We start from the raw sequence: 26,946 nt of genomic DNA on the forward strand, positions 1-26,946 counted from the left end.
GGTGTGAGTATACTGAAAACACCGTATGTTTCCGACAGGCGAACCGTGTGGCATGTGAATTAAATCTCAACCAGCTGTTTCCCAGATGCAGGCACCGAACGCTTACCTCTCGCAGACCCTGTAGCCTTCGTTGACGCTCACTGCTTTGTACTTCAAGTTGCCTCTGGTCCGCTCCAGCTCCCCGCGCCAGTCCTCCAGCGTGTCAAACATCACCGTGTGCTTTTGGGGACTGGCGGCTAACAAAACAAATGTAAAGGACAACACGCTCTCAGCATGAAGCACCAGAGTGCTAAGGATGTGAAAGTGAACCCTCAGGCCCAAATTCTCTCCTAGCCCATTACCATCCAAGCAGAATGAGCCACTGCTTCATCCTAACCTCGCGCCCCAACTGGGGATCAAACCTGCAACCCAGGCAAGTGCTCTGACCGGAGACCGAACTGGCAGCCCTTCAGTGCACGGGTCAACCCACTGAGCCCTCCCAGCGGGTGAGGCGCTGTCTTTTCATCCTGTAACAAAGGACTTGCTCTCATTCCTTCTCTTGCTGAAGTCATTACAGCTCCATTTTCAGTCTTCTGACCGTGAGGTGATTTATATGACACAGAAGATCCTGAGAGGCACTACGAGACGGGCGCAGCACAAATGCTAAACAGAGTCTTTAGCCCTACCATTACTGCACAGGATGCAAACTCATCTGACAGCAGGCCAGACTCCTGGGTGTAAATCCTCCTTCACTCTGCAGACACCTCGCTCCTGAGGCCACAAACAACGCAGAGCTCCGGGCGCTGACGCCTCTGCCCCTGCCCTGCCCTGCCCTGCCCGGCGACCACCTGCGGGGAGGGCACGCCCAGGAGACTGCTTCTGTAGCTCAGCCCCTGGCCCGGCCCTGCCCAGGCCACAGCACTGCTGGCTGGGGTGACATGCACAGCAGTTTGGGGTATTCACACAAATCCGTTAGTTAAGCCTTTACACATCTTAAAGAACCACGCCTTCTGGGGGAAGTGAAATGTTTGATAAAACCCCCCCTGCTCTTTTTAATAACACCTGATCACTGTACTAAGGATGATAACAAGAAAAATGACTTTAAAAACACAGCAGTTAAGTACATGAGCTAGGCACTGTTCTGAGCATACTACATGAAGGGGCTAAATCCTAATAACCCTACGAGTTAAGTGACGTTCTTTCTCCTAGTTTACAGATGCAGCACAGGAAGGGCAAATAACTTTCCCAAGTCACAGAGCTGGCCATGGCAGAATGTAACTGAAACCTAGGCAAATACTTTTAAAAGTCCATGAAAGAATAAATGCAGAAAAACTTCCCCCCAGGCATAAATAACACCACTCCATTCAAGCATAACAGATCGTTTTCTCCACAAAACAGACAGGTCCTCCCCCAAAACGCCGTCACAGGGATTAGGAGGGCCTTCCAGCCAAGCACCCTGAGGAATTACTCAGCCTGAGAATAGTTACCGGTGTTCAGAGTGCAAAGCAGCCAGCTCTCCACCCCCTACTCAGCGAAAAGACTGCCTGGTCAAGTCACAATGATCTGTTATAATCTTTACTTATCAAAAGTTTGGGTTATGAGGAGAAAAGAAGCTGGAATTAAAATAGAGTAAAAGATGCTTCGTACCCTGGGCCTCTGGCACAACCAGTCACCACAAGGTAAGGGAACTGCCAGGGGCATCGGCACACAGCTGGCACATGCTCGCCAGCTGAAAAACTGCCCTGTGCTACGTCCAGACCAAGAGTCAGGTATAAGGAGGAAGCAAAATCCCTAAAAACAGTGGAGGGTTTTTCACGTGGAAACCCAATACAGTTTATTTAAATCACAGTAGTCAGCAATACCTTGTATTGCAACTAGCAGGTGTAAGCTAGCACATACATCTAAAGTGAAAAGATGGCCCCAGCTGGTGTGGCTCAGTGGATAGGGTGTCAGCCTGAGGACTGAAGGGCCCTGGGTTCAATTTCTGACCAGGGCACATGTCCAGGTTGGGGGCTCCATCCCCAGTAGGGGGTGCACATGAGGCAGCCGTTCAATGATTCTCTCTCATCACTGATGTTTCTCTGGCTCTCTCCCTTCCTCTCTAAAATCAATTTTAAAAATATTTTTTTTAAAGTGAAAAGATGAACTTACTGAATGAAGAAACAAATTTTATGTTCAGCTTAATAGCCGTGCTAACTACATTTTATGTCATCGTAGTTCTCTGAACATAGCCCGTCCTGTGTAATATGCAGGTATACTCTACTTAATCACCGTCCCCTCTGTGCCGCACATTTTTTTTTAATATATTTTATTGATTTTACACAGAGAAGGGAGAGGGACAGAGAGTTAGAAACGTCGATGAGAGAGAAACATCGATCAGCTGCCTCCTGCACACCTCCCACTGGTGATGTGCCCGCAACCAAGGTGCATGCCCTTGACCGGAATCGAACCTGGGACCTTTCAGTCCGCAGGCCGACGCTCTATCCACTGAGCCACACTGGTTTCGGTGTGTGGCACATTTAATAATTTATAATCTTCACAACACTTCAAAGGAAGCATTAACACTATTGGTTTTTAAAATGAGAAAACAGAGGCCCCAGGCCCCACAGCTACTAAGCAGCTGAGCAAGGATGTGAACTGGAATGGGATAGATCCGAGAGCCATTCCTTTCTACTCCATCACCGAGTTCCCTAAACGCCACCTGCTCTCAGCCGCCGCCGCTCTGCCCGTCCCCTCTGGGCCACCGCACATTCCCACGTGCTGCCTGTCAGCTCCGCACAGCCTGCGCCTCCCCAGGACCGGGCGTCCTCCTGCCCTCAGCCCTTCCAACAGAGCCCACGCCCTCAGCTGCTCCAGCGGCGCTCTGGGGCGGGGGCTCAGTCCTGTCCACCAGCCCCACGCCTGCCCCTCAGCAAGCAGAGCACAAGTGCTGGCGGAACAGCAGCAAGCGGCACGCACTCCGCGTTCCAGAAGCCTGATCCGGCGCTGACTGACATGCCACTGCCCTGACGGAGCACACAGCACGGGAGCACCAGACATCCCTTTCCCGGTAGGAGCAATGGCAGAGCGGGAGGACCAGCAGAGGGAGAGCCCGGAGCAGGCGGGCGGACACGGGGACCCACGGCAGTGCCAGGCCTGGCTGAGAGCGAACTCGATGGCCGAGCTGTCCTAGCTAAGCGGCCGCGCTCTTTTCCAGAGAGCTGAGCGGAAAACGTGTGGGCTCTCACGTGTCCTGACCACGCCAGTTTTGAGGTGTCCTTTAAATAATGCTAACTGCACACCCTCTGAGTACTTCACCCAATTCCCCGACTTAATCTCCCAAACACCTCAGGGAGGTAGATACTATTATTATCTCCACTTTACAGATGATTAAAGTGGACACAGAAAAGGTAAGTAATTTGCTCAAGACCACGCAGCTAGCAGCGTGTGGACTTGGCATTCAAACCCAGGCAGGCGTTCTGGCGCCGGTGTCCACACCGCCTCTCAGGCTATTCCATGAACCTCTGGTTGTCGCCTGATGTGTCCTTCTATGTACAGCTGCCCCACTCTCCCCCAGGCATCTGCTATCAAGCATGTTCTGATTATTTAAAAACTTTCAGGCTCTGGCTAGTGTGGCTCAGTTGGTGTGCCTACCAGACAGTCCCACATCGACCAAAAGGTGGTGGGTTCGGTTCCCGGCCACAGTGTGTACCCAGATTGCAAGTTCAATTCCTGGTTGGGGCACTTTTAGGAGGCAACCAATCAATGTTTCTCTCTCTTTCTCTCTCTCTTTCTCTCTACAGTCAATAAAGACATATCCTCAGGTAAGGATTAAAAAATATAAACATTAAAAAAAACTTTCTGGAATGTAAAGCATCCTCTAGAGCACATGTGTCAAACACAAGGCCCGCGGGCCAAATCCAGCCCGCCAGGCCTTGCAATGTGGCCCGCACCGCGCTGTCATCACTGCACTCCGCTGTCAGTTTATGACATTGTCAGTTTATGACTGTTCAGTAAACCATTCGGCCCGCGATTTAGGCTGGATTTTAGATTTTGGCCCCTTCTCTGATTGAGTTCGACACCCCTACTCTAGAGTCTTATGAAATGAAACCAAGTATATTAAAGTGGAAAAAAGAATCCAGGCACAAACAGGACAATTTTAAACTTGTCTCAATTTTCAATTTTCTTTCTCTGTAGTCTCACATCCCCGGTTATAATATACTGATTTTATCTTTCATAAGAAACAATCAAACCAATAATCCTCACAAAAAGGCAACAAACCTAAAAGATGAGTTAAAGCAACAAAGATCACAGTGGGAGGAGGGGGAGAAACTTTTTTCATTTAAAGAATCCTGCACGTGTCATTTCAGCAAAGGTGACAATTGCTTAGCAGAGGAGAAATGCCCCATGAATGGGTTTGCTCCCACGGGTTTCAGGCAGAAACCGGAAGCTCCACCCCCTACAAACTACAGCCCACAAGACACTCACGTGTGTTGCTGTGCGCAGCGGCTGCATAGGAGAAGAGGAACAATCGCTTCAGCCGTTTAGAAGACTGGGTGTGATGGATGATGCCACTGACAATCTGGAAAAGAAGCAGGCAATGGAGCCGTCATGTCTTTGGCAGAAAGCACAGAGTATCTAAGTCTTCAGTCTGCTAAGAGGCGCCTCAGGCAGCATGCGACAATGTGCTGAGATCTGCTTCCAGGATGCTATCCTATCTAATAAGGGGAGAATAAGCTATCTGACTGTCACACCCTCACAAGATGGCAGTGCCCACAGCCAATAAAGCAGGAATATGCTAATTGACTAGCACACCCTCACAAGATGGAGGCGCCCACAGCAACAAGATGGCAGGGCCCAGTCCCCTCAGCCCTGCCTCCTCCAGCCAGAGACCCCTCGTCCTCTCAGCCCCACAGGGGAAGGTAGTTGGGGGTGATAGGACCGCAGGGGAGGGCAGCTGGGGACGATCATGCTGGCAGGGGAGTAGTTAGGCCTCCATCTGGCCAGCAGGAGAGCAGTTAGGAGGCAAGCAGGCAAGCAGGAGATAGTGGTTAGGAGCCAGCAGTCCCGGGATCAGGCCTAAACCAGTAGCTGGACATCCCCCAATGGGTCCCAGATTGGAGAGGGTGCAGGCTGGGCTGAGGGACACCCCCCCTCCAGTGCACCAATTTCATGCACTGGGCCTCTAGGCTCTTATAATAACACTCAACAAACAAAGGCTAGCCATTCTTTTAGGTTTTCTAAGAGCTTTGAATTTCTAGGGAAATTTTTTAAGCACAAATTTCTCAAAAACTAAGTGCTAAAAAACCTCAAGGGCTATATTTAGATACTCTAAAAATATGACATTAACAGCATTCGGCTGATTTCAGATAATAACCAACACATGGAGTTATCCTGGCCCATTTCTGGCCTTTAGGACTTCCTTCTAGAAGATCAGAAGAAGTCATTAATCAATTGTGCTTTTTTGTTCGAGGTTCCCAGCCAAAGCAAGTTTGGGTAGATGACTAAACCAGCGTTCAGAGCGAGTTTCAGCTTCTCAGGGAACTTTCCGTGTCTCCACCACTCTCCGGCTTGGAGAGATCCTGGGCCCCGTTCTCTAGTCTGACCGAGAGAACATCAGGACCTGCCTGTCAGTGTGCGTAACTCAGGGGCCAGAGAAAAGATGAACGGGGTCTCGCCGGGCTGCCCTGGTGCCCGTGGTCAGGAGGAAGTCTGACCTTCAGTATCTCAGAGAGAGAGCTCAGGAGCCACAGTGACCACTGTGACCGGCTGACCCCGTTACTCATCTTTTTTGCTGTGGTAACTAGATGGAGTCTACTACAGTGTCCCCAAACACAGGGTCACCCGTGACCCGGCTGTGCTCATCTGACCTGTGGCCTCCTCCTCCTTCCCAGACAGACCCCATCTGCCCAGGAGCTGGGGTCCCTGCTCCTGCCCCCGGAAGGCTGTCGGGGGCCAGGTAAGAGGGCTGCTTTAGCCGTTCCCTTCCCCTGACTGCTTACTGGCCCCTGCAGTGGCTCCAGGGATAAAAACATTGTGGACTAAAGTGGCATTTGCCAGGATAAGACATGGGCACGCTTTACCAAATGTCTCTCGGTTCTGATCAAAGCCGATGGGATTTCAACCAAGCTCAGCTTTGCAGAGCAAAAGGCGCCCCTCAACCTTCATGCAATGTAAGCAAACAGGAGTGGGAGCCTGGGGGAAAGAGCCTGGAGCACAGGCAGCTAGTTACCCTTTTGACTTCATCTTCCTTTGTGTACCTCAGACAGAAGTGGAATACCCGCAGGTCTTTGCAGTGGATGATGAGCTTCTCGGGGTATTTCTTCAGTTGTCCAAAGAGGGTTTTCTTTTTCTCATCAAACACTGCACGTGATAAGTCAGAGGGAAACGGTGTTCTAAGGCACCAAGCTGAAGAAACAATGCCGTAGCAGCCAGCAGGCCGCCCAGCACCCCGCAGCGCCTGCCTCTGAGACCTCAGGCCCCTCATTCCTCTGGAGGGCACTAGACTCAGGGAGAGCGGCCTCCCGCGACAGGAGAGAACCCAGCTCCGAAAGCTGAGATTACAGACGACGGACGGAGGCCCAGAAACATGGTTTCAGGGCAGTCAACTCCTGGTCTGTGGCCGGGGCCCTCAGCCACCTCCCTCCCTGGCCCCAAGTTTGACCGTGCGGCTCCTACTGGTGTTAGAAGCATCTCAAATGGCTGCTGCGTGGTTTCTGGAAAAGCCCTTCTCACAGAAATAGAGGGGAGCCGAGGCTTGACAGCCACACACAGCCACGCCCTTCCCCGGATTCCCCTTACAGTAAAGCCCACGCTAACGGCGACAGCCACCTCCTCCGCAGCAGCAGCACCGTGGGCATTGCAAAGACCGGTTCTAAGGTCACGTCCGAGCTCCTGCAGCTAAGTGACCCCAAACAATCACTTCCCATCTCAATTTTATCAACCACGGCCCTGATTTAAATAAGACAAACCTGTGGAGGAATTTTAGTAAACGACAGAAAACCATAGAAACATTATCAGCTACACTTTCAGAACCCCCTTCCCCCTCCACCTCGGGGAAAAGAGAGCCTTACCTCCATAAATCTGATCCACACAGTGCAGCGTGATGTCATTTTCTCCTACGATCTTATTCTTAAACTGGGTTTCCTAAAGGATTCAGAAGGAACAACTGTGACTCCTTTCCGTGCACTGCCAGACATTAGCATGGGCAGCTGGCTGTCCTGCATGTGCATGTTAGGCACACAGGAAGTGCGGCCACATGCCTGGGCAGGGGACAGTAAAACGTGTGGGAAGAGCTGGATCCGGAGTCAGACCCAGGCCGGGCACGCCGCTCCTGGGCCGCCCTGGCCAGCACACAGGAGCGCCGGGAGGGGTTGCGCTCGGTCACCCCAGCAGGTGAGAGCTGCACAGGACGAGCATGGCAGGCTCGATCTGTAGGTGCTCTCACAGGCCGGGAGCCCGCGGGCGCACAGACCGCCCTGCGACGGCCACGGAGCCGCTGCTTCGCGGAGGGTGGCGGCCGGCGTGGCGCTCCCGAGCGGCGTGGCCAGGCCTCCCATTGCACTGCCCATCCCACCCCCTCGGTGCAGAGCACACCGACCCCATGCTGCCGCAGGCCTGTTCCTAATGAGCTCAGTTCCCGGACTAAGGAGAGCTCAGTACACGGAACATGGGGCCGCACATTTGAGGATCCGGATTCAGTGAGTTAGACATTGGGTGACAGAGACCGAGGGAAAGCGCCAGCCTCCGAGCAAACCCAGCCCGTGCGGAGGCCGGGCGGGAGTTCAGGCCCCCTCTCCCCCCCGCCCCCCCCCCGTCCCGGACACCTGGGGACAGGGAGCAGAGGGAGCGACCCTGTCCCTGCGCCGTGCGTGCTGGGGAGCGGGGCTGGGGAGGGGAACACACATCGGGGCTGCACGCCCCAGCCGAGGCGCTCGGACATACATCGCTCTCCAGCGCAGGCTCGTCGCCCAGGAACGCGATCTTGAAGTCCGTGCAGACCAGCTTCCCGCAGATGCCCCGCTGGCAGGAGTCCTCCTGGACGCACTTGAGCACCATGCTGGCCTCGCAGAGCAGGTGCTCCCCTGGACACGGAGCACGTCCTTAGCCCCGGGCACCAGCTCCCCGCAGCCAGAGGCCGCACCCGGCACCGCAGCCCTCACGGCCTCCCCTCCCACAGCTGCTCAATGGGAGCAGAGCCCCTCAGATACCCCTCCACACAGGGCCCTCTGGCCTCTCACTATGAATCCTGGACGTTTCCTGGGAGGGAAGGGTGACAGCTACATCGCAGCTAAGGCCTCGGTGTTACTGCTTGGCCTGAGCAGAGGTTCCAGGAGCAACAGGAGGCAGCAAGGCCTGCCCCCGCTCCACTCCGACCCAGACCTCCCAGCCTCCCAGGCCTCCCCGGCCTCCCCGGCCTCCCGGCCTCCCGGCCTCCCAGCCTCCGGCCACTGGAGCAGGGACAGGAGCGGCGGCTCCCTGGCCGCAGGGCTGGCCGGCAGCCTCCCGGGCTGCACGTGCCCACAGCATCCTGGCCCCGCCGTCCCCGCCGTCCGGGATGGAGGAAGGGGAGGTCAGAGGCCTGTGGGAAAGAACGGTTTCCTCTCTTTCTTCGCTGGGAGCGTTTCCTCCCAGTGTGTCACCTTCCTCTCCCAGGCCCGCCCGCGGGAAAGCTGCCCTCCTGAGCCAGCACCGTCCTGCTGGTCAGAGGTGAGGGTGCGGGGACAGTCTGCTCCCACAGGAGCCCATCGGGGCGGGGGGACGGCTGAGGCAGGAGAAGAGAAGGTTAGGGGGAAGTGAAGTGTAGACACTTTGCAACAAAAAGGAGAAGGAAATTCTGCTCCCAATCAGTAACCCCCGAATCTGCGCTGGCTGCTTCCTCCAGGGCCCTGTTTGGCTTGGATTCATTCAGCCTGACCTCCAGCCTGTGAAAGTGACATCACCGGGCGGTCAGGGACACACCGGGATGGCTTTGCCTTCCAGGGGCTAGCTGCTAAGGAGACGGGAAGATGGCTGCCAGGCCCTCCAGCCAGACCGCAGAGCCTGAAGAAAGCAATGCGGTCCGGGCCCTCGGGGTTCGAACAGTCCCAGAAAAGGTGCCTCCTAAGTCCCGGTGGAAGGCCTGTGAGCAAGGCTTCCTGAGCCTCCGGCTCCGGGGTGGGCCTCCCCCAGACCAGGCTGCAGCCTGCGCCGTGCCCTGGACACTGGACAGCAGCTGGCGCACCAGTGAGGCTGTGCAAGCGTACCAGCCTGTGTGCGCAGAGGATCCGGGCCGTGGGCGCTGACAGGCTCCGTCTGTCTCAGAACCGGGGAGCCAGCGGGAGCTCACACTGCACACCCGTAAGAGACCAGCAGTAACCAGGGGGGGGAGAATGCGTGTAACACTCAGCTTAAAACAAAATATTTTTTTGAACCTACAGTCCAAGAAAAGGAAATACAATAGGGTATATGGACTAAGATTTAGGCCATTATTGTGGGAAAAACCCTTTGAAACTTAAAGCATTTTTTTTAAAAGTTATAAAATTCCAACGTATTTACCAAATAAGGCGGATCAGCCAGAAACCTGTGCATACTCACATACTCCCCAAAAAATGGAAATAATAAAAAGCACCAGAACAGCCCCTATTGCTTTGGGAAAACGCACCTTTAAACACTTATGTTAAAAGCTATTTGAGGTTAGAAAAAACAAAGCGTAAGAACTGAATGCACTGGACAGCCCCACGTATGAAGAGGACACACCATCAAGCAGTTTCCGGTTCTGAATTCAAAACTGACAAAAGCTTGACTCAAGTCACAGAGCCACTTCCCCTATCTCAAAAACACCCACCAGCCTGGCAATATTGCTCAGTGGTTGGAGCACTGACCCTGCACTGACCATCCTCAGTTTGGTCGGGGCACATGCAGGAGGCAACCCATCAATGTGTCTCTCTCTCACCAATTTTTCTCTCTGTGTCTCTCCCCCTCCCTTCCACTCTCTGAAAATCAATGGACAAAATATCCTTGGTGAGGATTAGCCACAACAAAAAATACCCACCAACCCACGCTCCTTGGTGATGACCACAGAGCCAAGTCCTGGTAGCCATGGTGGCCAGGGATGGCGTTGGTGAGCCAGCACACCTGACACTGGTGCTCAGATGACCAAGCAGAGATGACAGGCGAGGCCACTCACCAACGCCTGCCTGGGGAAGCCCCAGCAGCTGTGCTAGGTGAGGGCCGCTGCGCCAGGTGAGGGCCGCTGCGCCAGGTGAGGGCCGCTGCGCCAGGTGAGGGCAGCTGTGCTAGGTGAGGGCCGCTGTGCTAGGTGAGGGCCGCTGCGCCAGGTAAGGGCGGCTACACCAGGTAAGGCGGCTACAGTTAGGCAGCAGGCAGAGTGTGGGCAGCAGGGCTTTGTGGGGGGCCTGACTGAGGACCAGATACTGGACAGGCCCAGTGAGGCGACCTGACAGAGATGAGGACGTCCAGGTTTCCTTTCATCTGGGGGGGGGGGAATCTTCACACCGCTGTAGCCCTCGCACCCAGTGTCTAAGTACTGAGCTAAAAACCTGGTATCTGTCCAGCTCCCGGCCGTTAGGTTTTGTGTGATGGAAACAAAGGCACACACAGTGACAGAGGAATGACATGATGGTCACTGGCTTTGAGCTGTACATGATGCTGACATGACTGTTACCTGGCAACAAGTGAAGCGTGACTTCCTTCTCTGCTGCTTCCTTTTCGTTCGTGTGAATTTCCTAAAAGACAAGAGCAAAGGGTAATATTTTATTTGTTTAGGGCTCAAAATCAGTAACTTAAAGCCATGCTTTCAGAATATTCATGAAAATATGCCTGCAGGAGTTTTTTGTTTATTTGACAAGCTAATTACTTTTTTTAAGAGTATTTTATAACTAAAGGATAACAGAAAATTCCAACAGATTAGCTCAATGCACGAAGATAATTATTTAGGGCTGACAACTATTCGCCGCCTGGGGGGAGTGGAGGGGCGGGCGGGTACTCCCTGGCTGAGGATAAAGGCCCCACAGAAAGACGGCAGCCGAGGCAGAGAGGGCGGGAGGCAGCCCACAGAACGGCCCCTCCAGGGAGAAGCAGGGTGACAGGTAAACCACCGCTGTCCTAGAGCTTAACGAGAAGAACAGGAAACATGAACGTAGGAGGCAATACTCTGATCGTAAAAAATAAAACAGTTAAAAGCCAAAGAAGCCAATGCCATGCAGCTGCTCTGTGGCACCAGGACCAGCAGACAGCTGGGATGCCAGGGCCCCTTTTGATTACCCACGACCCCAGGACAGTGCCAATGGGTTAAGGAATTAAGGCCGGGCTCTGTGTCGCTGTTTCTCAATGAAAATGCCTTCAAATGCCTCCCTGGTGGGCTCAGTGTTTATTGAAAATTCCAAGACAGGCAGCAATCCTTCATGAATTAACGGCCAAAGCAATAGTCTTGCATGGCTGTCAGCCTCACAAGAGAGGCCTGGGGGCCTCCGAATGCACCTCCACTCAGCCAGGAAGCAGTCCTGCCCATCGGCCCATCTGCCTGCGGGAGCATCTCTGCTACCACCCGCTCACAGCAGCGCCGGGCAGAGACGTGTTCGAGGACAGCAGGCAGATGCCCTCAGTCAGGCCTGACTCCGAAAAGTAATGCAGCACACCACCAGTTCGTCAGCAATGCCACTGAAATTGGTTTCGTCTTGTTCTGTTTTTTGACAGGGGCTCTGGGTAGTTTTCTGAAGAAGCTGATCCCAATTGAATCGGAAGAAACATGGTACAGCTGAGTCAGGGAGAGGCGAGGCAGCCCACTGAGGCTGAAGCAGAACATCTGTGGCTGCCTCAGAGACCCATTCTGAGCAGGCCAATTGCGTTTGTTGGGTTGATTTAAGAAGAGGGTAAGCCCTGGCCAGTGTGGCTCGGTTGGTTGGGCAATGTCCTGTGCCCCGAAAGGCTGGCCGCCTGATTCCGGTCAGGGCCCATGCCCAGGGTGTGGGCTCCATGCCCACTGGGGGCCTTGCAATGTTTCACTCTCACATCTCGTTTCTCTCTCTTCCTCCCTTTCCGTTCCTCTCTCTCTAAAAATCAACTTTAAAATCCTTTAAAAAAAAACACAGGACAAGCCCTGGCCGGGTAGCTCAGTTGGTTGGAGCACTGTCCTGATATACCAGGGCTGTGGGTTCAATCCCTGGTCAGGACACATACAAAACTCAACCAATGAGTGTATAAGTAAATGGAACAACAAAGCAACGTGTCTCTTTCTCTGTCTCTCTCGCTCCACCTCTCAACTCGATAAGTAAAAAAATGTAAAGAGGATAAGAGCATGGGTAATAAGTCCTCCAGTTTCCACGCTTTACCCCACTGATGACGAGGAGCGACATCTGTTCCTGCTCCCACTGCTAATAACAACAATCCCCTGAGCCCCCAGCTGCCATGCCCCCCGTTATCTAAGAACCTCACCCAAAGGCCATGCCTGACTAGAGGGGAGACTGCCAGCGCTCCTCAGCAAGCCTGTGGCCAAAGGAGACCTCCTGGGACCACCGCCCACAGCTGGCAGCCTCACCAAGCTGCCATCTGCCGGCTCCTCGGAAACAGGTTTCTGAGGAAGGGTGTGCCGGGCACAGGCTCCTATGGACACAAGGAGCGAAACTGTGAGTCAGCACTCTCGCCCACATTTGGTTCCTCAGAGCTGACCCATTTCCAACACAAACCAATGCATTCCACTGACAGCCCCGACTCCCCTAAGCATCAAATGCCGAGGATAAGAGAGTGAGAACTGACCTCTGCCCTCAACAAGTGCACACACACAAAATACCTGGAACGCTGGGCGATCAGGCAGTAACCTAGAGCCTGCAGAGGTGACTTCTCGACTCCTCATCACGTTTAGTCCTCAAAGCCTTAATGCCAGCACTGTCCTTCCAGAGCCGGCGATGAAGCTGGCCCTGGTTAGGGAAGTGGGACTCGAGCCTCAGTTTACCTGGCCGCTCAGACTCTTGACTACAACACATCCTCCCCAGGCGCTGGCTCCTCCTCCTCAGCTTTCACTCTGCCGTCTGCTGAGCTGTCACCTCACTGCACCGCGCTGAGCCAGCACTGCGGGCCCAGGAGGAACAAGCACCCGCTGGGCCTGCCCGGAGCGCCCGGAGCCACACACGATAAAGACAGGGCAGCACGCTCTGCTCCCTCTGCTCGGGAAGGCCAGGCTGGTGGGAACGGCAGCATGGCAGAGCCAGTCAGAGGGCAGCTGAGACTTGAAAATCAGCAGAAATGAGGACAGGCCAAACGACCCACCCACTCCAGCTGCCCTCCTCATGTCTCTCCTGGGGGGCCTGTGCTCCTGGGTGAGCCTCCCACTCACAGCATCGCCAACAACAGACGCTGATGGCCCCAAACAGCTCTTCCCTCCGCCTCTCTCCTCAGAGCTGGAGACCTGGACACCCAAACAGCCGCCGGGCCACCAGTGTGCCCATGTCACAGCCAGCTGTCACCTCCCGTCCCTCACCAAGCCAGTTCACCCTCCCAGACTCTGGCTCAGTAGATGGCCGCCAGCCACACAGACACCCACGAGTCATCCTAACGCCTTACTTTCTGCTCTTCTCATTCTGTTTGCTCGGCTTTCTTAACAGCCCAGAACGCATGCACGTCTGCCCATCCCTCTTGCTGCTCTTACTCCAGGCTACGGTTAGCTCTGCCTTGCAGGCTTCGTGATCACGGTTGCACTGGGGTAATCCACTGTCCCCCACTCCAATGCGATGGAGAAGCAGCCTGTCCTGACAGTAAACTGTCAATAAAAGTCTACTGAAAGAATGAATAAACAAAAGCATAAAAAGAGGTAAATAATTTTTTATCCTGGTGCTATTCTTCAATCCTAAACAGTTAAGAGAGAAACAGCTGCAGTACCTAAGTGTATGATGAGTGCCAGGTATTACGGAACCTCTGCAGACCCTCCCTTAGCTGCTTTCTGAATACACTCCGGCCCAGGGTCGCCAACCTTCCGGACCTCACGGACCACCGGTTGGTGACCGCTGCTGTGGTCTCACCAAGAGGGGAGGGGCATTCTCAAAGCCAGACTCCAAATCTGAAGCCTTAGCACCGAGGACAGGGACTAGGGACTCAGCGACACTATCACTGCCCAGGTCCAGGAAGCTGGGAATCAGAACAGGACCTGTTTCCTAGAACTGACTCCTGGGCTGCTGGCTCCCTGCTCCTGGGCTCCCTTCCAGCGGCAGGACCAGCAGGCTCACTCCTCTGAGCATGACCAGCTCGCCTCAACGTGACCCACTGGACACTGGCTCCGGCAATTCCTGCAACAGCTACTCCGCCGATACACGCGGCCAGCCTCTGGAGCCAGGAGGCAGACAGGCGGCACGAGGGCACTGCGCCGTCTGCGCTCCAGGTGCCGGCCCAGCCTGCGCGGAGGGACTGCTATTCGCCAGCACGCAAACCAGTTCTCAGCACCGCAGTGCTCATCTCACAGGGAACTCGACGAGCATTCGGGGCTAAGCATTTATTATCCACAAAACATACGTCTAACTTCAACACGCCCATGTGTAATCCGCTGGAGGCTCTCCTGTGCCCACTCTCACAGGCCTATGTCTTTGCCCTGACAACAACATTGTAAGTATGCCCACCGCCCTGCCAGACAAGGCCGACGAAGCCCCTCGAGGGTGAGCGATGGGCCTGGGCCACACAGCTGCACACGCGGTGACCAGTTCAGTGATCTTGATGCCAACTTCGTTTCTGTCCACGTTTATTAAGACACACTAGTAATTCGCATAAGATACAGTTCACCTGAGTGTACAACTCGGTGGGGTTTAGTATGTTCCCGGAGTTGTAAAGCCATGACCACAATCCATTTTAGAACCTTTTGTGTCTAAGAGAAGCCCTGTACCCGCCCTGGGCGGTGGCTCCGTTGGTTGGAGCATCATCCCGTACACCAAAGGTTGCAGGTTCGATTCCAGTCCTGTGCCTAGAGGAGACACCCCAATCAATGTCTGTCTGTCTGTCTCTCTCTCTCTCTCTCTCTCTCGTCTCTCTCTCTCTCTCTCTCGTCTCTCTCTCTCTCTCTCTCTCTCTCTCTCTCTCTCTCTCTCTCTCTCTCTCTCTCAAACAACAACAAATGAAACCCTGTACCCATAAGCATTCATCCCCTCATTCTCCTTATCGCCCCCCACCCCCGCCCCCAGCCTAGGCAACTGCCAATCATAAACTGGGTTCCGGTTATAAACCAGCCAGCGGTAACAGGCTGCAGCAGAGGAGCAGGCAGCACCTCTGGTGGTGCGCTCCCCCAGCCCCTGAGCCATCCTTACTCGCGTGTCCATTGTTCACATTTAGACCGCTTTTCCCCTTCCCGCAGAGTCTCTCTTTTTTAAGGAAGGAAGGAACTGCTCACTAAGACCCAAACCAGAGCCCGCACTGTTCTGACAGCTCGGCACTCACTGAGGCAGTGAAAGTATTACTCACTCAAGCGCCTCAGCAAGGATCGCTCTCACCACAGTGCCTGGCCTGGAACAATCCAACGCTTGGTCACACTCCCCCGGTCAGCCACTCCAGCTGCCGGGCAATGTGAGGCCCAAATGCCAGGGAGCCTCCCAACACAGATCTGACCGCACAGACAGCGGCTCGATCCCAACCGAGAGGCCGCTCGCCGATGGCCTGGGAGGCCGGGAGAGAGAACTCCAGTGGGCTCAGAGGAGACGTGGGAGGCCGGGAGAGAGAACTCCAGTGGGCTCAGAGGAGACGTGGAGGGGCCGGGAGAGAGAACTCCAGTGGGCTCAGAGGAGACGTGGAGGGCCGGGAGAGAGAACTCCAGTGGGCTCAGAGGAGACGTGGAGAGGCCGGGAGAGAGAACTCCAGTGGGCTCAGAGGAGACGTGGGAGGCCGGGAGAGAGAACTCCAGTGGGCTCAGAGGAGACGTGGGAGGCCGGGAGAGAGAACTCCAGTGGGCTCAGAGGAGACGTGGAGGGGCCGGGAGAGAGAACTCCAGTGGGCTCAGAGGAGACGTGGAGGGGCCGGGAGTGAACTCCAGTGGGCTCAGAGGAGACGTGGAGGGGCCGGGAGTGAACTCCAGTGGGCTCAGAGGAGACGTGGAGGGGCCGGGAGAGAGAACTCCAGTGGGCTCAGAGGAGACGTGGAGGGGCCGGGAGTGAACTCCAGTGGGCTCAGAGGAGACGTGGGAGGCCGGGAGTGAACTCCAGTGGGCTCAGAGGAGACGTGGGAGGCCGGGAGTGAACTCCAGTGGGTTCAGTGGAGGGCCGGGAGAGAGAACTCCAGTGGGAATGACGCACGGAGGCTGCAGCAGGCCAGGCCGCAGTGCTTGGGCTGCCTCGGGCGCTGCCGACGGGAGCGGTGGGGTGTGGTCCCAGGCACGAGAGGAGATGCCAGGAGAGGATGGCGATGGACATGCAGACAGACCTCCCTCCCCAAGGGCCCGGGGACCACGCCTGGTGGGAGCACAGCGGCGGGGAAAGGGGCCGCTGACGGGTCCTGCTGGAGCCCTCAGACAGGAGTCAGGTTGTTTCAGGAGGGCAGAGAAGGGACAGCTCACTGGGAGGGAAAGTGCGGGAAGAGGCCCTCCGGGAGAGGGGTGGTGCCTGTGGGACAGGGCAGCGCCCACAAGACGGACAGCACCCAGTCCAGGCACAGCCTCCGCGGGCGCCAGGGAGAGCAGTGCTGGAAGGGCGTTAGAATGTAGGCCAAGTCTTGTTTCTATCGGGACCCGCACTGGTGGCCCAAAGAGCATGTGAACACACACACACACACACACACACACACACACACACACACGGCTGCAGCTTCTGGGAGAGGAGTAACGGCCACTACAATTCAGTTAGTGTTTACTGCACGCCAGGTACTGTGACGAGGACTGCCTTACTGAACTAACAACAATCTATGGGCTCGATCCTACTGTTTTAATTCCCACTTCCCAGGTCAGAGTTAAATTCCAGCCCAAACCCACAGTGCCAGCACAGAGCTCCAAGCCCAAAGCCACGCTCTCACCACGAGTGACAGAGGCAGCACTGGGTGTGAGCAGGTGCTCAGAGAGGGTGGCAGGTGGCAGCGAGGGGCGTCAGGGTCTTATCATTCCAGCTGACTGATGTGACCCGCGGCAGCTGCAGACACATGGCCTTGCCCTCTGCCTCCGCCCACCCCCTCCAGGACTGCCCCGTAAGGGCCAGACCAGCTGGAGAGCGGTGCGGAGCGGACGCCTTCAGCAGGAGCTGTCCGAGGGCTCGGTGCCAGAGGAGCCAGGGGCAGAGGGGCCTGCTCCTGAGGGCCAGGCCGACGGACGGACAGCAGCTCCAGAGGAAGAGACAGTCCTGCCGGCCTCGCAGCGGCCGGGGTTCCACTCTCCGGGCGCTCTCAAGTGCACATGCCTCCGTGGGGGTGAGGACGGACGCTCCAGCCACCTGGTCCCAATGCGCCTTCGGAGTCGCCCCTCTGGCTGCCAGCTACAGCAGCCCCCTCCCCACCAGGCCCCTCTGCCGCCGCCCTTTCCAGTCCTCCTACAGCCCGCGGGAGGCTGTGCTCAGCAGCCCTCCTCTGCGCTCCGTGCTCCGCGGTGCCCTCCTCAGTGCTCCCGCACAGCAGGCAGCACCGCTCCGGACAGCCGCTGGCAGCCCTCTGCTGACGCCCTCTTCCCCAGGAGAACTCCTGGTGCTGGGGCTGGTCTCCTGCCTTCCTAACCCCAGCTCAGTGCTTAGCAAAGGGGAGGCAGGCAATCCAGAATTCCTCCGACCCGTCACTGCTAACCACAGCATCCAGCTGTGCTGAGCGTGCACCGCCTGTCCACCCTGCGCTCCAAACAAGCCTGCAGGGCACACGCCATCCAAGCTACAGGGGAGGAAGGAAGTCAGAAAACCCACGGCACAACGGGAAACGGAGCTCATGGGACGGAAGCAGAACAGGAATTCCATTTTACGTCTGGAGAAAAGGCGGGAACAGTGGACTTTTCATCTGAAACACTGGGCTCATTTCCTGCGAGGTTCTCTCAGGATTTAAAACTCTCGGAGCAAAAACAAAGCCTCAGAGCGCAGGGCATTGTGTGGAGCAGGGCTGGCCCTCTGGCAGGGAAGGCAGGCCCACAACCTCGCACCACAGTGGCCTGGCTTCCAGGCAGCCTGGCTTTGCTGTGGCTGAACCTCTCCCTCCCCCTGAAGCACAGCCTTGAGGTGCAAGGCCCGCGGGAAAGGCTGCCGCCAGCCGGGTCTGAGCAACAGAGGACGGCACAGGAGGGGGCGCCCATGCTATCTCAGGAAAACATTTACATATGGAATCACCGGAGGCCATTGATTTTACTTACCCAGATCTCATGTGAACCACTGACCGGACCTGATAAATGGACAGATTCTGCTCTATGACAGACAAGACTTAGAAGCGAGGAGAGAGAAATAGGCACACGGACTGAAACTAGCAAAATGTCAAAGGCCAAATGTGAACAATGAAAAAAGTCAACTCCTCAGTGTTCCGTTCGGGTGGAATTTTACATGTAATCACACCATTCGCAGACACGAAGGAACAAGAAAAGAGGAAAAGGAGCACTCAGCGAGAGTGGAAAATCCTGTACGCGGACTTCCCTGCATGAGGCCACGCTGCACACCACTGGCACTCACTTCCGTTAACGCCTCAGCGGAGATGTCTGCATGCTGAGATAACGGTCACGCACTTTCCGAAGCCACCCAGGTGGCTCTGACCACCGCTCCGAACAGCAACCGTGACAGCCCAGCTCCTGAAGGCTGACCCTGCGCCTGGACCCTGCTCAGGGCTCTCTCTCCCTGCAAATCACATTTACTATTCATAAATCACATTTACTATTCATAAACACTCAGACACTGCAGGTAAAGAGGCGTTCTTATTATTCCTGTGTTTCATGCAGCAATGCCACTGAGACACAGAGGCGAGCATGGGAGAGCAACTGGCTGCTGACTCCTGGAGCTGCACATGCAGGCAGACAGGCAGGCAGGCAGTTAGGCAGGCAGGCAGTTAGGCAGTTAGGCAGGCAGGCAGTTAGGCAGGCAGACAGTTAGGCAGTTAGGCAGGCAGGCAGTTAGGCAGGCAGGCAGTTAGGCAGGCAAGCAGGCAGTTAGGCAGGCAGAAAGGCAGGCAGTTAGGCAGGCAGGCAGGCAGTTAGGCAGGCAGGCAGTTGGGCAGGCAGGCAGTTAGGCAGGCAGGCAGTTAGGCAGGCAGGCAGTTGGGCAGGCAGGCAGTTAGGCAGGCAGGCAGACAGGCAGGCAGGCAGTTAGGCAGTTAGGCAGGCAGGCAGGCAGGCAGGCAGGCAGTTAGGCAGTTAGGCAGGCAGGCAGGCAGTTAGGCAGTTAGGCAGTTAGGCAGGTAGGCAGTTAGGCAGGCAGGCAGTTAGGCAGGCAAGCAGGCAGTTAGGAAGGCAGGCAGTTAGGCAGTTAGGCAGGCAGGCAGGCAGGCAGGCAGGCAGGCAGAAAGGCAGGCAGGCAGGCAGAAGGGATTCCAGGGCCGCAGACCCTGCAGCCCTTCCTGTAGCTTCACTCCCTCCTCCTGTCCTCCCCTCTCCCCCTCACCTCCTTTCTTCCTTCCCAAAGCAACAGAAGATTAGAGGCTACCTAAGAATTATTCCAGTTCGATCCTACACTATCTTACAAAGTGTTTTTAAATGATTCATTAAACTGCAAACCCACTGTCCTTATGGTCTTAAAAAGTAGCACATCAGAAGTCAGGAGCAGAATGTGAAGAGAAATTGGGGGTGTTTTCCTGCTGGAAAAACAACTCCCAGTATAAGCTCTCCTGACACAGACCAGCAGTACCATGGTCAAACGTGGCAACCACATGCAGGTGGTAATTTGTACACATGTGATTGCAACCATGTAGGACAGACACACACACAGAGCCTGGGCATGCTAGAAAACAGGTGCTTTCGTTAGGACAGCATAACTAAGGGTGACTTTATTTCTCTAACTTGTAAAGTCTGCAACTTTATTGCACTGTCTTTATCATAAAAATAGGGTGCACATCTCATAGTGATAAAAAACACTGTGGCCCCCAAAACTAGGTTTCTCTAGCGTACGCTACCATGCAGGACGGTTTAATGTGGAAGCAGTCCAAGACCATTAACGTCCTGTTGAGGATAGATATTCAGAGAAAAATCTAGAACTCTGGATTTCTAAGTCCGGGTTCCCCAGAGCCCAGGATTCTGATGGCAGCCGGAGAGGGAAGGCGTGCGGAGGCGGGTCTGGCTCTGGCGGCGGCGGCTGCCGGATGGAGCTGGGGGACCAGGAAGTGCCGCCTGGCAGCCTCCTGACACGTCTGGCGGCCCGAGCAGGAGCCGTGTGGGCTGGACGCGGCCAGGCGGCCCCGCAGGAAGCACATGCAGCAGGGAAAGAGCGGAAGCTCGGGCCAGATCAGCAGGCTGAAGCCACAGCTAAGAAAGTGGTCATTTCAGGAAGAACTTGTCATGTCCTTTAGTGGCCTGTTAAGTCATTAGCAAGGACTCTATAAAAGGAAAAACTTCTGCCATTAAGAAAGTCTTTTGGAAAAGGAAAAAGTTATAATCTTTAAAATAAAAAAAAAAGGTAATGGATCTAGATTTTGCTTTTAAAGGTAGTTTTATTGCTAGGACTGCGGAAGTAGAGCTATTTTAGGATAAAACAATCTCTTCTTGTCATCTATTGATCAGTCATCAAAATGAGTGGCCCAATACAGTAGTCTTTTACCACAAAATAAGCTCAATACGTTTGTATCCCCGGCACTGAGCAGTGCCTGGAACTAGGTGCTGAGGAAACACCGAGGAACTAGCTGACGTGTCTCCAGGGGGCCTGTTCCACTGTCATGGAGGGAAACCAACAAGAGCCAAGGAGACACTGCTGCTGAGAACACTGTGAGGAGCACTCGGTGTGTGCGCGTGCTTCCGGACAACGTGTTCTGCACTCACACATGAGGAGGAAGAATGTGGACACCCAGCACCCTTCGCCCGCTGGGACCCTGACGACTCACCTTCTCTGGGCCTGACTTCCCGCCTGTGAACACAGAAGGGAGGTAACGGCAGCCGGTGTCCCCACAGGAGACGGGGGGGGGGGGGGGGGGGGAACAGGCCAGTGCTGTTTCGGGAACACAGACGTACCTACACCATCAGTGATCACTAGGCTTTTCAGTTTGGATACAGACCCACAGTCCCGTCTCTAGGAAGACACAGGACCGCAGGTTTACCTCTCCCCACCGAAGAAATAACCTTAAGTGAGGACAAGCAATGGAATGGGTTCTTTTCCCCAAAAGGGACAAATGGGGAAAAAAAAGTCAGCTCTTAAGTCTGGATTCTTGTTCTGCCCCTTCCCCGTCTTCCTCTCTCCCCGCCTTTTCTCCCCGCGCCTCCCACAGCCTCCCTGCGCCCCTGCCGGCGGCTCAGGGGCAGCCCGGGCTGTCCTGCCATGGCGCTGGCTGCAGGGAGGACAGGAACCCCGGGCCTCGCTTCCACATCTGGTCACAGAGGCGCAGCATCGACTGGATGGCCTTCCAATTCCTCCCGATCCCCATCTCCACAAAGAAGACGGTGAAAACTATTACCATTAGTGCACTGAAGTCAAACACTGACCAGATTCTCCTGGAAAGTGCGTTGTGACCGATCTGGAATATTGCACAAATCCGGGCAAAGTACAGCAGCTCTACACACACAAGTCCCCGCAGTTTCCACTCAACTTCCTTATCACAACGGAACGGACTATTACTGAATCACAGCTTTCTCTTAGGACCTCTTAAGCTTCTGCTTACAGACACTAGATTTCTTCTTTTTTTTTAATTACAAATATGTTCTTTAAATTTTTTAAATTAATTTCAGAGAGGAAGGGAGCGGGAGAGAGAAATAGAAACATCAATGATGAGAATCGTTGACCAGCTGCCTCCTGCACACCCCCACTGAGATTGAGCCTGCAACCTGGGCATGTGCCCCGACGGGGAACTGAACTGTGACCTCCTGGTTCATAGGTCGAAACTCAACCAGCAACACCAGCCAGGCAAGCATTTCTAATCACTAGAAATTACCAAACCAGTGTTCACAATTTCAAGCTAACTGAGCAGAAAGCTGACAGCTTTGAAGAATCAGACCTGTCACTCATCACCAGAGAAGATGACTAAGTGGAAAAACACTTCACAATCACATTACCATATTACGTTCTTGGTTCTTTGTGCTACCTAGTACTTAACATCTATCTCCCCAAGACACTGTATGTCTCTGTTGAGAAAAAGGGGTCAAATCAAAATGAGGTTAACAAATGACATGGAAAGACATTTACAATATACGGTATATTTCTGGCGAAAAAGGCAGATTACAAAGTAATATAATCAACAATATCAATCCTATTTTGGTGTATATATATATATATATATATATATATATATATATATATGGATACACCTACACACACCCATAGGATACACTCCAAGTTGACAATAAACTTATAACTTTTCTGTAAAATGTTTGCATATCTATATTTTCTTATTCTTTTTTAAAAATATACTGTTATTGATTTCAGAGAGGAAAGGAGAGGGAGAGACAGAAACATCAATGAGAGAGAATAATTGATCAGCTGCCCCTTGCACGCCCCACACTGGGGATCAGGCCTGCAAACCCGGCACATACCCTGACCAGGAATCGAACTGGGACCTCCTAGTTCATAGGTCGATGTCCAATCACTGAGCCTCGCCAGCCAAACAATTTTCCGATTTGTCTACAGTGAACACTTATACCTCCTGCAATAATTCAAACATTTTATGTAACAAGAAAAACGGATCTGGCACCCAATGCACAGACGCCTCCCTGAGGCACAGCTCAGGGGTTCCCCACAGGGGCTCCCCAGCACCCTTTGCACAATGTACCTGGGCTAAGCTGGGATGGGGGCGCGGAGACATGTACCAGCCGTCAAGTACCACCAAGCAGGCCCAGGCCTCTCCTTCCTGCTCACCGCCGCTCCCCTCACAGCTTCGCCGACTGTAACCTCTGGGCAGAGCTCACACACTGACCAAAGGTCCTCATGACAGTTCAGGATTTTAACTCTCACCCTCATCGGCTAAGGGATCAGTAACAGAAGAACAGTTACTCTGGCAGAGATCCAGTTTTATAAATTGGAGCTAATCTCTAGCCCTCGTGTTAAGCTGGCCAATGCCAAGCCTTTCCTTTTTTTTTTTTTCTTAAAATATGTTTTTATTATTTCAGAGAGAAGGGAAGGGGGAGAGGTAGAAACATCAATGATGAGAATTATTGATCGGCTGCCTCCTTGGCCTGGAATCGAACTGTGACCTCCTGGTTCATAGGTCAACACTCAACCATGAGCCAGGCCGGCTGAGCCAATCCTTTCTGATAAGAATAAAAAATAAGCCATGATGTTGAAAAGCATCATCGTCAAATCCATTATCCAGTTAAACACTTCTGCCTTTAACAGGAAGTGCTGGCTCCTAACAGATTGCTTGGCATAGCAAAAGCAGCCGCCGCTGAACGCCCCCAGGCCTGATGGGCCAGGACCAAGTTCATCACCAGGCACAGATACCATGGTATCAGGAGGCGTGCAGGCTGTCCTGGCAGCTCAGACCGCCCCGCAAACCCAGGATCTCCCGCTAACAAAAGGAACGTGCATACGAAGAAGGGCTAGGACAGTGGTCAGCAAACGGCGGCTCCAGAGCCACATGTAGCTCACAAGCCGTGGTTTGCCGACCACTGCCTTCGGGAAAAACACTTAAAAAACATTTTAATGATGTACTGATGTCTTTAACCTGAGGTCAAAACTGCTGGGTCAGGGTAATGCCTTACAGCAGTGGTCGGCAAACTCATTCGTCAGCAGAGCAGCAAACCGAGGCTCTCGAGCCGAGCCGCAGTTTGCCGACCAGTGGGCTAGGAAGCCAGCCTTCACAGGCAGCAGGTGAAGGCAACCCAAGGAAAGGAGAAAGGGCAGAGGAGCTCCCCCGCGGAGAGCCAGAGCGTGCCCCAGCCCAGCGCCCTCCGACGCACGCAGGCTGGGCCTCCAGGCTGCGCTCACCATCTCCAGCCTGACATCTGGCAGAGCGGCACACATACTTCCACACCAACTGTCTCCTCACCCCCGCTCTCGCGTGTCTCTTAAAAACCACCCACAATTTACATCAGAGCCTTACCCTCTGTCACAAAACATTTTTGGAGACTGCTTACAACCTACACAGCACTATTTTCTTGCAAGAAAACAAAACTGCCAACTTTAAGGATCTGAAAAAAAACTGCCAGCCATGAGGATCTGAAAAAACTGCCAGCTGTAGGGATCCGGTCACTGCAGGCTCCCTTCCCTGGCCACCCTCAGAAGAAAGGGAACCGGCGCTGCGGGCAGAGGGAAAACACGCCTAATTACAACATGTGCACTTGGCCGGTGAAAAAATCTGAGCGTTCCTGAACTCTGGCCACATTTCAGAAGTTTCCACTTGCAGTTTAACCTCGCTTACAAGGGAAGGTTAAAGATCAGTTGTACCTCAACCAGGGCGCAATAAAAAAATAAATAAGTAAAAAAATCAAAAGCCGCAGAGAGAAAGAGAGAGAGAGAGAGAGAGAGAGAGAGAGAGAGAGAGAGAGAGAGAGAGAGAGAGAGACAACGGACTCAGGGTTGCCCAGGACCCGACAAGGGAAGCCAGCTGGAAATTCAAAGTGACCCTGACTCCTTATCAGGCACTTACAGAGGAAGAGGAAGTGGTTTGCACTTTATTTTTAAAATTAGGTCTAACCATCAGCCCCAGGGCCGGCGCCGGCTCCACCCGAGACACCACACGTCTTGGCATTGAAGATAGCGACCCACAGGCCTCAGACAGGCCTCACAGCCCACCGGCCTGGCCCTGCTGCAGAGGCGGGAGGGCGAAGGCAGAGCGGGCAGAGCCTCTGCGGGCTGCCAATGGCAGTGCCCGGGCTGCCGATGGCAGTGCCCAGGCCGATGGCAGTGCCCAGGCCGATGGCAGTGCCCAGGCTGATGGCAGTGCCCAGGCCGATGGCAGTGCCCAGGCTGATGGCAGTGCCCGGGCTGCCGATGACAGTGCCCAGGCTGATGACAGTGCCCGGGCTGATGACAGTGCCCAGGCCGATGGCAGTGCCCAGGCCGATGGCAGTGCCCAGGCTGATGGCAGTGCCCAGGCCGATGGCAGTGCCCGGGCCGATGGCAGTGCCCGGGCCGATGGCAGTGACCAGGCTGATGGCAGTGCCCATGCCCAGGCAGCCGATGGCAGTGCCCAGGCCGATGGCAGTGCCCGGGCTGCTGATGGCAGTGCCCGGGCCGATGGCAGTGCCCGGGCTGCTGATGGCAGTGCCCGGGCCGATGGCAGTGCCTGTGCTGCTGATGGCAGTGCCCGGGCTGATGGCAGTGCCTGGGCCGATGACAGTGCCCAGGCTGCGGATGGCAGTGCGCAGGAGGCGGGCAGAAGACACCAGACTTCTGGAATCCAGAAGGGCCGGCCAGCTCCTGCTCCAGAGGCCCTCAGCACCCACAAGCGGTCCCCTCGCCAGGCCCCTCTCACACCAGGCGGTTTCCCTGGGTGCTGCCCCCCACACACACACACACCCAGGCCTGTCCTCCCACCCGAGCACCCTTCAGGCCTCTGCAAGGAGGAAAACGGGGGCGCTCTCCCCCAGACCCTGGCGGCCTGCGGACACTCCACGGGACTCCCCGCTGTCCTGCCCGCCGCTCGCTCCTCTCTCCGACGCCCAGATGCCCCTTCTGTCCACGGATGCAGGTCCCGACCGCCTAGGACAGGGCCCGGCACAGGGCAGGAGCTCAAGAAACATGTTCTGAATGAATGAGTGAATGAATGAGTGAATGAGTGAATGAATGAGTGAATGAGTGAGTGAATGAATGAATGAGTGAATGAGTGAATGGATGAGTGAATGAGTGAATGAATGAGTGAATGAGTGAATGAGTGAATAGATGAATGAGTGAATGAATGAGTGAGTGAGTGAATGAATGAGTGAATGAGTGAGTGAGTGAGTGAATGAATGAGTGAGTGAGTGAGTGAGTGAGTGAGTGAGTGAGTGAGTGAGTGAGTGAGTGAGTGAGTGAATGAGTGAATGAATGAGTGAATGAATGGATGAGTGAATGAATGGATGAGTGAGTGAATGGATGAGTGAGTGAATGGATGAGTGAGTGAATGAGTGAATGGACGGGCTTGGCAGGAGCACTAGGGGGACGGCCGCGGTGGGAAGGTGGGGTGCGGGGAGCGGGGAGGTTGGGGAGGAGGGGAGGAGGCGAAGGGGAGGCTGGGGTGGGGGACCGGGCAGCGGCGGAGGGACTTCCCCGGGAGGAGGCGGGGGCCGGGCCGCAGTCCCGCCGGCGGAGCTCAGGGCGGGAGGCGCCGGGTCCGCCCGCGGCATCCGGGCGCTCGGAAGCGGCGAGGACGCGGGAAACCCGGGCAGCGCAGGCCCCGCGGGCCCGGCCCCGCCGGCCTCCCCGGCCCGGCTGCTCCCCGACGGGCCCCGGCGCCGGCCGCGGACCTCGGGCTCCGGCCCTTCATCCCGCCCGGCCCCCACCCCGGCGCCCGGCCCCCGCCCGACCGGTCCCCCCAGACCCGCCCGGCCGCCCGGCCCTCCACCCGCCGCCCGCCCGGCCCCCCGGACCCGCCGCCCGGCCGCGCCGCTCACCTCGGGGCGCACGTACGACACGAAGGAGGGCTTCGGCGCCCGGGAGCCGCCGCCCCCGCCGACGACGCCCTTGCCCAGCATCCCCGCGCCGGGGGCCGCGACGCGCGGGCACAGGCGGCGGCTGGGCTCGGGCTCCGGAGCGGCGGCCACCGGCTCAGGCGGGCTCCGCCCCTCCCAGGCCCGCGAGGCCGCCGCCGCCCGCATCCGGCGCCGCCGCGCGCCCCGCCCGCCGCCCGCCGCGCCCACTCCCCGCCCGCCCCGCCCACTCCCCGCCGGGCCCCGCCCACTCCCCGCCGGGCCCCGCCCACTCCCCTCGTCTAACTGGCGAAGATTCGCCATCTGAGATTGGCTGATTCACCAGCGGGAAAGCCCGCCCTCCTGCTTCTCTGATTGGCCAGAACCGCTCTCGGCCCACC

The 26,946-nt window shown here is 55.5% G+C and overlaps 1 protein-coding gene across 2 annotated transcripts in view; it reads right to left on the minus strand.

Moving 5' to 3' along the window:
- Positions 1-26,732, minus strand: part of MTMR12 (myotubularin related protein 12) — a 41,791-nt gene extending 15,059 nt beyond the window's left edge. The window contains exons 1-7 of one of the 2 annotated variants that reach the window (XM_084881006.1): positions 26,531-26,732; positions 10,625-10,685; positions 7,903-8,042; positions 7,032-7,104; positions 6,191-6,321; positions 4,447-4,540; positions 107-236 (exon numbers count right to left, since the gene is read on the minus strand). In XM_084881006.1, coding sequence (XP_084737132.1) covers positions 107-236; positions 4,447-4,540; positions 6,191-6,321; positions 7,032-7,104; positions 7,903-8,042; positions 10,625-10,685; positions 26,531-26,611 — 710 coding nt within the window. In that variant the 5' untranslated portion in view covers positions 26,612-26,732. Of the gene's footprint in view, positions 1-106; positions 237-4,446; positions 4,541-6,190; positions 6,322-7,031; positions 7,105-7,902; positions 8,043-10,624; positions 10,686-26,530 lie in introns of those variants that run through there. The other variant, XM_084881007.1, reaches the window with a different exon arrangement.
- Between the last annotated feature and the right edge of the window lie 214 nt (positions 26,733-26,946).

The sequence above is a fragment of the Pipistrellus hanaki genome (genome assembly GCF_964339955.1).
Source record: "Pipistrellus hanaki genome assembly, chromosome: 4".
NCBI lineage: Eukaryota > Metazoa > Chordata > Mammalia > Chiroptera > Vespertilionidae > Pipistrellus > Pipistrellus hanaki.